Source organism: Scyliorhinus canicula, chromosome 3 (assembly GCF_902713615.1).
Source record: "Scyliorhinus canicula chromosome 3, sScyCan1.1, whole genome shotgun sequence".
Classification (NCBI taxonomy): Eukaryota; Metazoa; Chordata; class Chondrichthyes; order Carcharhiniformes; family Scyliorhinidae; genus Scyliorhinus; species Scyliorhinus canicula.
In genome coordinates, this window is record NC_052148.1 from 262,826,321 (window position 1) to 262,840,069 (window position 13,749).

A 13,749-nucleotide genomic window follows, 5' to 3' on the forward strand; every position below is an offset into this window, starting at 1 on the left:
TTACTATGGATATAAAACATAGATCACATGTGTATGTGCACCTGCACACCCAGCTTCAATTAAATACATCGATATTATTCTCCTCAGCTTTTTTTTTTAAATCACAGAATATGAGCATCCCTGACAGGGACGACATGTATTACCCTAATTGTCCTTGAGGTGGCGGTGGTGAGCCAGCTTGAACCACTACAGTCCATATGGTGCAGATACACCCACAGTCCAAAGATGTGCAGGATAGGTGGATTGGCCATTCTAAATTGCCCTTAGTGTCCAAAAAAGATTAGATGGGGTTACGGGGATAAGGGGATAGGGTGGAGGCGTGGGGCTTAAGTTGGGTGCTCTTTCCAAGGGCCCGTGCAGACTCGATGGGCTGAATGGCCTCCTTCTGCACTGTAAATTCTATGATTCTAGTGCTGTCTGGAAGGAGTCTCTTTTTTGGTAGAGAATTCCCCATTCTCACCAGTCTCTGGGCGAAACGTTTCTTCTGAGTTCTATTTGATATCTTGGTGACAATTTTATTGTCTTCCCACCATATGATGGATTTGAAAGTAGATCACCCAACAGTGAATAAATCAGTTTCCTGTGGATAATGTGAGTGAAAAGTGATGGTAGGGTGGGGATCCCAAACATAAAGCAGTCTCCCATCCCCATTGACCGTCTGCACCACATGGACATCCTCACTGAAATATTTCCCCAGGCTAGGGGCAGCCTGTGGGCCGAATGGAGTAAAGCGGCACAGGACCATATAAACTAAAATAACTGTCTCTGACTATGAATCGCTGGGTCAATATAACAGTGTCTCCTGTCAAGGCAGGGTGGCCATAAAGGAGGTGACCAATCACTGGTCATTGCCTGTCACTTGCGTGAGGCAAATGTTACTTGCCACTTGTCGGCCAAAGCCTGGATATTGTCCGGGTCTTGCTGCGTTTCGACATGGACTGCTTCGGTTTCGACGCAGTTGTGAGCGTTGCTGAACATTGTGTGTGTGGTGTTCTTTGTGTCGCTAAATTAAGGATGGTTGGCGTAGTGTTCACAAAGACCACAAAATACCTTGAACTGGAACAAATGTATTAACACTACTAATTTGGATTCGGCATTACTCTTAGATAATACACAGTTGATAATAAACCTATAATCTACCCTCATCTACTACTGTTCTCTACACTATAACTATGATCTGCTCTCACTCACACTATCTGTTTAGCACAGGGCTAAATCGCTGGCTTTGAAAGCAGGCCAGCAGCACAGTTCGTTTCCCGTAACAGCCTCCCCGAACAGGCGCCGGAATGTGGCGACTAGGGGCTTTTCACAGTAACTTCATTTGAAGCCTACTCATGACAATAAGCGATTTTCATTTCATTTCATTTCATCTTTCCTTCAGTCTGCTCTCTCGCCTTCTCCTTCACTTTTCACCCATAAGGCTTAGGCATCAATGTCTTATATACTTGTACAGCTAGCTCCCTCTAGTGGTTGAGTTATATATTTCATTAACCCTTGCAGTTCTTACATTTATGATAATTCCCCGGTGTAACAATCAGAAGAAAATTGCCATTCTGACATTATGATTGAGGGAAGGTCATTGATGAAGCAGCTGAAGATGGTCTGGCCAAGGACACCACCCTGAGGAACTCCTGCAATGGTGTCCTTGAACTGAGATGATTGACCTCCAACACCCACAACCATCTTCCTTTGTGCCAGTTATGACTCCAACCAGTGAGAGTTCCCCCCTCCCTGATTTCCATTGACTCCAGTTTAGCTAGGGCTTCTAAATGTTGCTCCCATCTTCCTGCTGCCCTTGTTCTTTTAGATGGTAGCAGTTGTGGGTTTGGAAGGTGCTGTCTGCGGAGTCCTGGTGAGTTCCTACAGTGCATCTTGTAAATGGTGCACTCTGCTGGCACTGTGTGTCAGTAATGGAGGGAGTGAATGTCTGTGGATGGGATGCCAGTCAAGTGGGCTGCTTTGTCCTGGATGGTTTCAATGAGGTGATCTTATTTAGTTTAGACGGAAGATTGGTCATGTAGAAATTATCCATTTTCAAAATGTACTTTCTTTTGAAATAGAAAACAGTTTGTTGATGCTTATGTGGATTATAAGGTCAACACATCTGTCGAAGGGCGGCACGGTGGTGCAATGGTTAGCACTGCTGCCTCACCGCGCCGAGGACCCAGGTTCGATGCCGGCCCCGGGTCACTGCCCGTGAGGGGTTTGCACATTCCTGCCGTGTCTGTGTGGGTCTCACCCCCACAACCCAAAGATATGCCGGTTAGGTGAATTGGCCAGGCTAAATTGCCCCTTAATTGGAAAAAAAAAAGAATTGGGTACTCTAAATTAATTTTTTTTAAACACATCTGTATACCAACAATTCAAGGCCTTTTCACAAAGTTGCAGGAGCAGTACTTCCCTGCCGGTTGTGGGTGAATTCCAGCCTGAAGAGCTGAGGACCATTATCCATGGAAACGCCGATTATGTGTGGGGAGCTGCTGGAACAGGCCTGGTGGCTGTGTTGCACATTTACCTCTCAATGTCCTTCACACTTTCTGTCTTCTCTGCACAGGGAACAAATGCAGTGTCGGAGCACATTAAACAGTAATCTACAAATCTAAACTACATCAAATCCTTATCAAATCAAAATCCCTGGGGGTAATTCTAACTGGCCCCAGCCCATGGGAATTTGATCAGTCACCCAACTTCAATGGGAAGTGCAGTGAGTTGGGGGGGGGGGGTTTACAGGTCACTTAGCTCCTCAATGCTGAGCCGTCGTTTAATCAGATTCCTTATTTGTACCTCCAGTCCCATTTATCTAATTTTAATTCACAATCCAAGACACAAATCTGTTCATTTCAGTCTTGAAAATTCTTTGGGATGTGTCCCAGATTCCCACTTGCGTGTAAAACTCTTTCCTGATTCCAGCCTTTAATGACCTTGCCCTAATTTAACATTGTGCCCCCCCCCCCCCTTATCAAAGGAAATTAAGATCCTCCTTCAACATTCTAAACAGTTCAATTAGACCATCCCTTCAGAGGAAAACACAAATAGATTGTTGCGCTGGCAGCATTACACGAGGAAGGATGCTTGAGTTGAACATGATTGTCGCAATGGACTGGATCGGCTGAATGAATATTCAATGCAATTCTACGCAGCATGAGGTTCGACTGGTCCTGTTTTAGCAAAGCTTGAAAGAATAGCAAGTTCGTCCTTAAATTTCTGTGAAGAGATTATTAAGTATTTGCTGCAGATATTGTGACAAATGTCACCACAATATTTTTTTTAATGAGGCCAACTTTAAACACTTGTCATAGCGCAGACAGTCACAAAACCTTCTCAATACATACTTGTCAAATGCGTGTAATATTTCCTCCCCCCTTCTCCTTTATACTGGTTCCATTGAATTAGTGTGTGTCCCTAAATCAGGTTGCAGCATCTGACTCAACACAGAGGTATGGGAGCGTAGTGGATATGCTTATGGGGCTGTATGAAATGAAAATCGCTTATTGTCACGAGTAGACTTCAATGAAGTTACTGTGAAAAGCCCCTAGTCGCCACATTCCAGCACCTGTCCGGGGAGGCTGATACGGGAATTGAACCGTGCTGCTGGCCTGCCTTGGTCTGCTTTAAAACCAGCGATTTAGCCTGGTGAGCTAAACCAGCCCCTGTAATGTAGAGACCTGCGTAAATGTCCGGAAGCGTGCATCCCAATCCCACTGCACAGGCTGGAAAATCTCAATTCAATTAAACAAAACTGGGATTAAAAAGTAATTAGCGGATTGCTGTAAAATGAAAATCTGGTTCACTAAATATCTGCTTTCCTTGTGGCTCTGGCCTCTATATTTGGCTCCAGAGTCACAGCCCAGCAAGTCACTTAGCTCTGTTCCAGGGGGAGTCTCGCCACCAATTAGGGCAACACATGTTGCCCGTGGAGAACGGGCAGGACCGTGGTATTGAGGCCAGGATGGGGTCAGCCATGATCACATTGAGGGTATTAGGCTCGGGAGGTTAAATTGCCGACTCCTGCTCCTAGGTCATGTGTTCTAGGGAGGAAATGCTCTGGCTGATTTCCCAATCCAGCTCTTGGCCTGTAACAGATCAGGTAGCAGATCAGCCATGACAGAATGGTGGGGCAGACTCGATGGGCCGAATGGCCCAATTCTGCTCCCGCATCTTTTGAACTGATGAGCCATTCTCCCGAGGGAAATTAGGGCTGGGCTTGCCATTGCTGCCACATCAATGAAAGACTAAAATAAATAGCTGTACGTGTACATATTTGAGTGGAGAGTTCAAATAGAGAGGCTTTAAGCACTGTGACACCAGTCACTGGATGTTTGCTGAGTTGTCATGAATCGAATGCTCGATTGAAATTTACTTTTAATTAGCCAGCTATTTTTAGTCAATTATCAACATTCCTCAGATTAAATGAACGCTTTCTCTAGTTACAAATATTGCGGTGGTACAGCATTGAATTCTTCACTGAATTCAATCGCATGTAGTAATTTTTCTTCCAATATTTCGATGTTGCTGTAATTGGGGAGGCCGAGCGTCATGTGACAGGTGTAAGCAACAGGATAGAAGGAATCTGGTTCATCGCTGTTGGTATTCAAAATCATAATCCGAAAACCCCGAATCCCTCCGGCTGGGATTCTTTCACTTCCTGACAGAAAGGCTGAGAACGAAGAGAAAATAGTCATTGAAATTAAATCATGTTCAGGACTGGGGACAGGTTTGTTCCCTTTATAAGGGAAAAAAATAATGTTTTGATGCCCAAGTCTGTCCCTGCTACTTTCCACCAAAACGAACGATAGCTGATGCCCTGTGGAGTCCCATGTCAGCAGCTCGCCCAGACAACGTACTACAAAATAGATTGCTGCACTTTTCATTGGCCCCAGACCCTCGCCCTGTCCGGGGTCCCCGAACCAGGAGCCACTTGTACTTTTTGGGAGACTGCTTTAACGGCCCTTCCTGACTCTGCAATTGGTCTCAACTTTTAGCTCCCCTTTAAAAAGCTGGCAAAAGACCCCAGTGGGAAGATGAGAATTATTTCATGTAACGGGTTGTTGCGATCTGGGAAGTAGTGGCTGAAAGAGAGACTCAATGGTAACTTTGAAAAGACCTATGTAACGTGAGGAGGCTGTAATGTCGTGGTTTTTCTGGCAGAGGGGAAGGGAGACGGAGGTGGCGTTGGATGCGGAGAGGGCATTTGATCGGGTGGAGTGGAGTCATTTGATAGTGGTGTTGGAGAAATTTGGGATTGTGGCGAGGGTGCAGCTGTTATATGAGGAGCAAGATGGCAAGCGTGCGAACGAAAAGTATGAATTCAGGGTACTTTGCATTGCACCGGGGCACGAGGCAGGGGTGCTCTATGTCCCCCCTGTGTTATTCCTTGTGTCTGAATAAAGCTCGTAGTCTTACAGTTGAAGTAGATGCTTTATTGTGAGTTCATTCTCTCTCCAGCACTTATACTATGTTGCATCTGAGCTGCCTCTCTGTGTCCTGCTCACCCGCTGCTGTTCCTGTGAAGAGTCCCGTGACTTCCTGTCTGTCTGTATTTATACATCTCCCATGCTCCCTCTAGTGATTGCTCAGCTGTATCGCATTTACATTGACCCTTTGTGTAAATACACAGATATGCATATCACTACATCCCCCCTTTTTTCTTTTACATATTTTCTGTACAGTGTCAAAGGAAATTGTACAAAACAGTTAGATTAATTATGATTATGTATATCTGTATAAGTTGTGATGATATTGGTTATTATACAAAGCCAATTAATATTTATGAGTCAATCTTAATAAAAACATTTATGAGTCCAAACTTTATGAATTTGTTCGGTTGAGTTTTTTTTGTTGTTGACGTGGTGATATTGATATTGTAGCTTCTTTGTGAATGTTGTCAGTGATCTTGTGTTTTAAGTAACCAACAAGTCATCACGAAGCGTTTGAATGGTCAAACCACTGATGTTGACTGACGTGGACTTTTTTCTGTGCTTGTGGTATCGATTTAGTGTGTCATCTGCCTTGAAGGCTGTGTGCTTGTTTGTTCCGAAGCAAATGTGAATTAATGAGATTCTTCGTCATGCCATGGTATGTTTGTACTCTTGTCATTGTTTTGGAGTGTAATGTTGCATTGTCTTTCATGTGCAGAGTTGTACCATGTCGTATAGGTCGTTGTTTCATTGTTGTTGTTTCTATCTTTGTTGTTTTCGTTGTTGTTCTTGTTGTTTTTGTCGTGATTGATGTTGTCGTTGTTGATGTTGTCGTTGTTGTTCTTGTCGTTGCGCTTGTAGCTTTTGTTGTTGTTCTTGTTGTCCTTCTTGTTTTTGTTGTTGCTGTCATTGTTCTTGTTTCTGTTGTGCTTTTTGTGGTTTTTATTGTTATTGTTGGGCTCAATGACTGCTCCGTGTGGATAATTTGAGTCATTCTCCAAGTTATTGGTGTCCCCTGTGGTATCTGCTGTTTCATTGAGTGTTTCTTCTTGAGGGTTGTGAGAATGATTTGATGTTGCATTGGTCTTGGTGACATCAGTCGTTTGTGGTGGATTTGATTCCTCTTCTTTGCTTCCTTGGTGCTCCTCTTCTGGAGTCATTTCTGGTTCATTTGATACATCTTTGGTTTCTTGGTGCTCCTCTTCAGGAGTCAAAATCTTCAAGATTTCATTTTCTTGTGCGTAGTTTAGAGTGGATGAGCTTTCAATTGACGTGGTCTCACTTGGATTCATGAGTAGCCCAACTCTGATTGTTGAGTGCTTCTGTACAGACGAGTTGAGATCTGTCAGTCTCGCTGTGATCCTGCACATCCTGCATTTTGTCACTGTTTTCACATACAGTGGGTAGACTTACATTATCTTCTTGTTGATTATGTGAGCTTTGTAGACTTTCATAGTCTGCTTCTGGGTGCTCCAATATGGTGGGTAGATCTTCTACCCCCCCCCCCCCCCCCTTCTGTTTGCCTTGGCTACAGAGCCCTTAGCCATTGCGCTGAGGAGCTTGGGGTTGTGGAAGGGGATAGTGAAGGGAGGGGGGTGGAACACAGGGTGTTCTTCTATGTGAATGACTTGTTGCTGTATATTTCAGAGCCAAGCTCTTCAGGGGGGAGCATAATGGGGTTTCTTCAGAGATTTGGAAGTTTTCGGGCTACAAATTAAATTTAGGAATAAGTGAGTGCTTTGTGGTGTCCCCGTTGGGAGTAGGAGCTGGGTGGGGGTGCTCCCATTCTGTCTGGCAGACACTCACTTTAGGTATCTGGGGGTGCAGGTGCCCCGGGCCTGGGAAGATCTCCGGGAAGTTCAATATATTTAAAAAAATTTTAGAGTACCCAATTAATTTTTTCCAATGAAGGGGCAATTTAGCGTGGCCAATCCACCTAACCTACACATTTTTGGGTTGTGGGGGCGAAACCCACGCAGACACAGGGAGAATGTGCAAACTCCACACGGACAGTGTCCCAGTGTCGGGACTGAACCCGGATCCTCGGCGCCCTGAGGCAGCAGTGTTAACCACTGCGCCACCGTGCTGCCCTGGAAGTTCAATTTCATTAGCTTGGTGGGGTGGGGTGAAGGCTGACTTGCTGAGGTGGGACTATCTCCCTCGGTCGCTGGCAGGCCGGCTACAGGCAGTAAAGGTTAATGTCTTGCCACGATTCTTGGGCGGGATTCTCTGATCCTGCGGCTAAGTGTTGACGCCGTCGGAAAACGAGTCAAGAGGCCCCCAGGAGCAGCGATCCTGAGCCCTACAGGGGCTCAGCACGGCATTGGAGTGACTCACGCAGCTCCAGCTGCTGATATCGCTGTCAAACGGGTGCCACGGGTCTGCGCATGCGCGCTGCGACCGGTGCGAATTCGCGCATGCGCGCTGCTACTGACGTGAACTCGTGCATGCGCGCGAGCTTCCTTCTCCGAGCCGGCCCTGACGCAACATGGCGGAGAGCTACAAGGGGCCGGGGTGGAGTAAAAGTGGCCCCACCAGGAGAGGCCGGCCCGCCGATCGGTAGGCCCCGATCGCGGGCCAGGCCAGGGTGGAGCCCCCCCCCCCCCCCCGGGGTCGGATCGCCCCGCCCAATCAGGCCGACCCCCCCCCCGCAGGATGGACGCCGAGGTCCCGCCGGGTAAGACCACATGTGAATGGCGCCGGCGGGACTCGGGCTATCTTGGCCGCCTCTCAGCCCATCCCGCGCGGAGAATCGCTGAGGGGACCGCTTGACCAGCGCCGCGCCGACCGAGCCTGGCGCCAATTCTCTGGTTACCCAGCCCGGGGTCAGAGAATCCCGCCCCTTGTTCTTGTTTCAGTGCCTGCCGATCTTTTTGCCCAAGGTTGATTTTAGGGGGGTGGACAGACTGATCTCTTTGTTTATTTGAGTGGTGAATGTGGCTAGGATTAGGAAGAGAGACAGCAGGCTGGCGGGTTGGGGGGAGGCCTCCCAAATTTGATGCATTACTATTCAGCGGAAAATGCAGAGAACATTCAGGGATGGAATAGGGAGGTGGGGGCTTTGTGGGTCAAGATGCAGGCGGGCTCTTGCAGGGGGATGAGGCTGCGGACGCTGGCAACGGTGCCACTCCCAATGGCTCCAGGGAAGTATTTGGTGAGTTGAGTGGTGGTGGCCCCACTGAAGATCTGGAGGCTGTTTCAGCATTTGGGAGCTGGGTCAGGGGGGAATGCCGATTAGGGGGAATCATGGGTTCAAACCAGAGAGGATGGATGCAAGGTTCTAGGAATGGGAAGAGAGCGGGAATCAAGGAAATGAAGGATCTGTTTCTGGGAAGCGATTTGTGAGTCTGGAGGAGTTGGGCAAGAAGTTTGGGCTGGTGCGGGCAAAAGTTTCAGGAAATGTAGGTGCGGGACCTTGTGAGGAAGGGCTTCCCGAACACCCCGATTGTGCCTGCCTCCTTCTTGTTGGAGGTTATGCTGTCAGATTGAGAGGTTGGAGAGTGGGGGGGGGGGGGGGGTCTCGGAGATTTACGGGAGGATTTTGGAGGCAGATGGGCTGTCCATGGAACGGGGTAAGGCGAAGTGGGAAGGAGAGATGGGGGCGTCGCAGTAGGAGGGATTGTGGTGTGAGGTGCTGTGGAGGGTAAATGCCTCGATTTTGTGCACGAGGTCGGGACTGATACAGCTGAAGGTGGTGCACAAGGCACACCTAACAAAATCAAGAATGAGCCGGCTGTTCGAGGGGGTGGAGGATGTCTGTGGGTGATGTGGGAGGGGCCCCGCAAATCATCTGCATATATTTTGAAAGTTTTGGAGGGCAGGTTTCAGTATCATTTCGGGGGGTTCTGCATGTAGACGTCATATTCGGGGTGTCGGACCGGCCAGAGATTCAGATGGGTGCGGGGGCCGATGTCTTAGCCTTCGCCTCACTGATTGCTTGCAGACGGGTCTTGGGATGGAGGTCAGCTTCCACACCCTGTGCCTCGGGGTGGCGTTGGAGTTTAGTGGCCCTGGAAAAAGTGATGTTTAGACTGTAGGAGGAAACCGGAGCACCCGGAGGAAACCCACGCAAACACAGGGAGAACGTGCAAACTCCACACAGCCAGTCACCAAGGCCAGAATTGAACCTGGGTCCCTGGTGCCGTGAGACAATGCTAACCACTGTGCCACCATGCTGCCCCCTGTACCACCGTGCTGCCTCCTGTGCCACCCCCTTGCCATCTTAAGATCCTGGATGGCTATATGAATAATCTCATTTTCAACAAATAAAATGCCTCACAAGTACTTACCAAGAAACCGCTTTTTCTCCTTTTCTTTTAAGCTTTCAAAGACTTTCCAAAAATTCCTGACTGTTATGTCAGCCTGTGTATATCCATTGTATTGTGCATTCTGTGTATATAAAACATAGATTGGTTTGTATTTCTTTGGGATTTGATATTTGAGAGTTGATCAATTTGCGGTATTGACAGGGTGCCTCTCAAATCCGTTCCAGCTTTTCTTGGAACTCTACACTTGAATCCCTCCAGTCAGGTTTCTGTCCTGCCACAATGCCAGTGACATGCTACAGCTAATACGGGGCTGGTTTAGCACAAGGCTAAATCGCTGGCTTTGAAAGCAGACCAAGGCAGGCCAGCACTACAGGTTCAATTCCCGTACCAGCCTCCCCGAACAGGTGCCGGAATGTGGCGACTAGGGGCTTTTCACAGTAACTTCATTTGAAGCCTACTTGTGACCATAAGCTATTTTCATTTCATTCTAACAATTGAAGTTAAGTACAGAATCATAGAATTTACAGTGTAGAAGGTGGCCATTCGGCCCATCGAGTCTGCACTGGCCCTTTGAAAGAGCACCTGACTTAAGCCCACACCTCCAGCCTATCCCATAACCCAGCAACCCCACCTAACCTGAGTGCAATTTAGCATGGCCAATCCGCCTAACCTGCACATCTTTGGACTTGTGGGAGAAAACCGGAGCACCCAGGGGAAACCCACGCACACACGGGGAGAACGTGCAGACTCCACACAGACAGTGACCCAAGCTGGGAATCTAACCTGGGACACTGGAGCTGTGAAGCAGCAGTGCTAACCACTGTGCTACTCCAGCCCAAGCAACATCCTGGTGAATCTCCTCTGCACCCTCTCTAGTGCAGTCACTTCCTTCCTATAGTGTGGTGACCAGAACTGCCCACAGTACTCCAGCTGTGGCCCGATGAATGTTTAATACGGCTCCATCAGAACCTACCTGCTCTTATATTCTGTGCCTTGGCTAATGAAGGCAAGGATCCCGTTTGCCTCTCGCCCCACGTTATCTACCTGTCCCGCTGTTGTCAGAAATCAAAGAACATGCACAGCAAGGTTGCTCTGATCCTTCCTAGGGTCCCACCGTTTATTGTGAGGCTGGATTCTATTCTCCCGTCGGAGCTGGATTGCTTGTTTCATGCTGGCACTGGGAGCGATTCAGTGTCCCTTGCCATGTAAATTTATGCTTGGTGGGGATCGCAAGGCATTCTGTTGCGAATTTCGCTCCCGGGCTGCCATTTATAGCGAGGTCCGGCAGCTGCAGCAGAAGCCTCCTCCTCCCCGCAATGCAAATCATGTCTCATCCTCCACAGGAATTGCTGGGTCAACACACCCCCCCTCCCTAACCATGGGAATTGGTGGGCCACCCTCTTCCCCCCACCCCCTGGAGCAGAATCCATGCATGACTAGAGGCCACCCACCCCCCCCCCATGCTTGAACAGATCTCAAGTATCCTGCTGTGAAACTAACCGCGATGTTTATAAACATCTAGCGATGACTGACAGATCATGGGCGGGATTCTCCAATAATGTCCCCACGCCCGCACGAAAACGGGCGCGAATCACTCCACGGGGTGATTCTCCGTTTTTAAGAGGGTTTGCAGGACCCCGGAGTGCTCCACGCAGCTCCGGCTGCCGCTACGGGGCCCTGCGCTTCCGGCTGCGGGTCTGCGCGTGCACGCGGTGGCCACCTGCGGCGTCGGCACCGCACGACATGGTGGACCCACAGAGCGGGCTGGCGTCGAAGAAGTAGGCCCCCGCCAAGAACGTGGTTGAATCTTTAAGCATTACCGGGGTGCCTAGGTGGCATGCCAGCTGGCATGGGCACTGCCAGGGTGCCAAGCTGGCATTTTTTGTGTTTACATGATTGGATGGGGGAGTCCTGCATGGGTATTTGGGGGGTGGGCTGGGGGCCTACCTGGGTATTGGGGTGGGGGGGGGGTGAGTGTTGGGGGCCCTGCCTCCCTCCCATAGTGTGTTTGGGCTGGGGGAGGGGGTGGGGGCCTTGGGGGTTGCTTTGGAGACCTCCCTGATTTCTACTGTCCCTTTTCATAACTACTTAAATCCTACTGCGTTAAAATGCTCCCTCACTGAAACCTCTACCACTTGCCTGGCTCTCTTGTAGGACTTTCTACGGACCGGTATAAAAAGCTCTTCCGGATGTATTTTTAAGAACTGTGCCCCCTGTAAGCCTTTCACACTTTGACTATCCTAATTAATATTGGGGAAGTTGAAATCTCCTCCTATTATTACCTTATTATTTTAAAATTTCTGAGATTGGCAGACATATCTGCCCTTCTATCTCTCCCTGACTGTTTATTGGCGTGTTCTATAGGTCCCCAATGTGATTGCCCCCTTTTTGTTTGTAAGTTCTACCCACATAGCCTTATTTGAGGAACTTTCTTCTTTACTTCAGTAATTGACTCCTTGATCAATATTGCGGCTCCACTTTTACATCCTACCCCCCACCCCCGGCCCCCGGTAATGCTTAAAGATTCAATATCCCGGCAATATTGAGCTGCCAGTCCTGTCCCTCCCTTGCCCATGTCTCTGTGGCAGCAATATTTTCATATTCCTGCGTGTTAACCAACACCCTCAACTCACCTGCTTTACCCACAAGGCTCTTTGCATTAAAACAAATGCCATACTACTCCCTTGTGCCTTAACGTGTCTATAATCTCTCTATCTTCCAGACTGACTTGGATTTTCTTCTATATTTGGCTGTGCATCACCCCCTACTCTACCTCCTCTCCGTATCCCATCCCCCCTGCCAAATTAGTTTTAACCTCCGCCCCCGCCCAACAGCACTAGCCAAACTCGCTGACAGGATGTCCATCCTGTTCTAGTTCAGGATCACCCTAGTGAAATAGCGGAGCAAACTAGACATACAGGTGAACCACAATCTCATGAAACGGCGGAAGCCAAGTTGACGAGCTGACTGCCTTGCTCCTATTCCACCCCCACCCCACCGTACTTTCCACTGAAATTGGGTAGCAGGTTGAAATCCCACTCGATGGCCTTGCTTAAAAATTGCCCTTTGGGATTTTGATAAAGGTTTAATGTGGTTGGGATTTATGGATTAATGTTTAATGAACTGTGACACTGCATTGGCAGCCTGTACAGGAAAGGTAGAAATTGTCAAGGACGTTGAGAGGTAAATATACAACACAGCCACCAAACCTTTTCCAGCAGCTCCCACTCATAATCGGTGTTTCCATGGATAACAGCCCTCAGTTCTTCAGGATGGAATATATTCACAAACGGCACTGACAAACTGCTCCTGAAACCTTGGGAAAAGGCTTCAAATTGATTCTTCACGGACGTGTTAAGTTTATAATCCACATAAGCATCAACGTACTGTTTCCTATTTAAAAAGAACTTGGGTTTAGAAAATGCATAATATACACTCCGCAGCTGTTCAATCACTTCAACCATCTTAACGCAAGGAAATGCAAGCCAATCTCCATTTAATCTGCGTGTTGTATCAATTCTATTGATAGCTTCCTGCGCAATTGGGTTGGCCTGCAGGTGATAACATATTCAGTCGATCAAACATTCGATCAAAGCAGGATAGTGATGGTACTATTCCTGTACGAATACTGATGACTTGATGAGAAGATAGCCATGATGTGGAGATATCGGCGTTGGACTGGGGTGGGCACAGCAAGAAGTCTTACAACACCAGGTTAAAGCCCAACGGGTTTGCTCAGAGGAGGAAGGAGCTGCGCTCCGAAAGCTAGTGATTCAAAACAAACCTGTTGGACTTTAACCTGGTGGTGTAAGACTTCTTATTGATGAGAAGAAGACATCCATGAACAGCTAGATGCTTGAGGTACTTTTCCTTGTAGTGAATGTATGCAAAATGTTTGGGCTAAAACAGTTATTTCTGTAGCTGCACCTACGGCGCTGAGGACCCGGGTTCGAATCCCGGCCCTGGGTCACTGTCCGTGTGGAGTTTGCACATTCTCCCCGTGTCTATGTGGGTTTCACCCCCACAACCCAAAGGTGTGCAGTGTAGGTGGATTGGCCACGCTA

The 13,749-nt window shown here is 48.2% G+C and overlaps 1 protein-coding gene across 3 annotated transcripts in view; it reads right to left on the minus strand.

The window, feature by feature from the left end:
* Window positions 1-4,345: 4,345 nt before the first annotated feature.
* LOC119963505 (probable E3 ubiquitin-protein ligase HERC3) overlaps window positions 4,346-13,749 on the minus strand; it is an 86,117-nt gene continuing 76,713 nt past the window's right edge. For 2 of the 3 annotated variants that reach the window (XM_038792720.1, XM_038792719.1), the window contains 3 exons: window positions 12,895-13,078; window positions 9,707-9,806; window positions 4,346-4,657 (listed from right to left, as the gene is read on the minus strand). In XM_038792720.1, the coding sequence (XP_038648648.1) occupies window positions 4,428-4,657; window positions 9,707-9,806; window positions 12,895-13,078 (514 nt within the window). In that variant the 3' untranslated portion in view covers window positions 4,346-4,427. Of the gene's footprint in view, window positions 4,658-9,706; window positions 9,807-12,894; window positions 13,079-13,749 lie in introns of those variants that run through there. The other variant, XR_005460115.1, reaches the window with a different exon arrangement.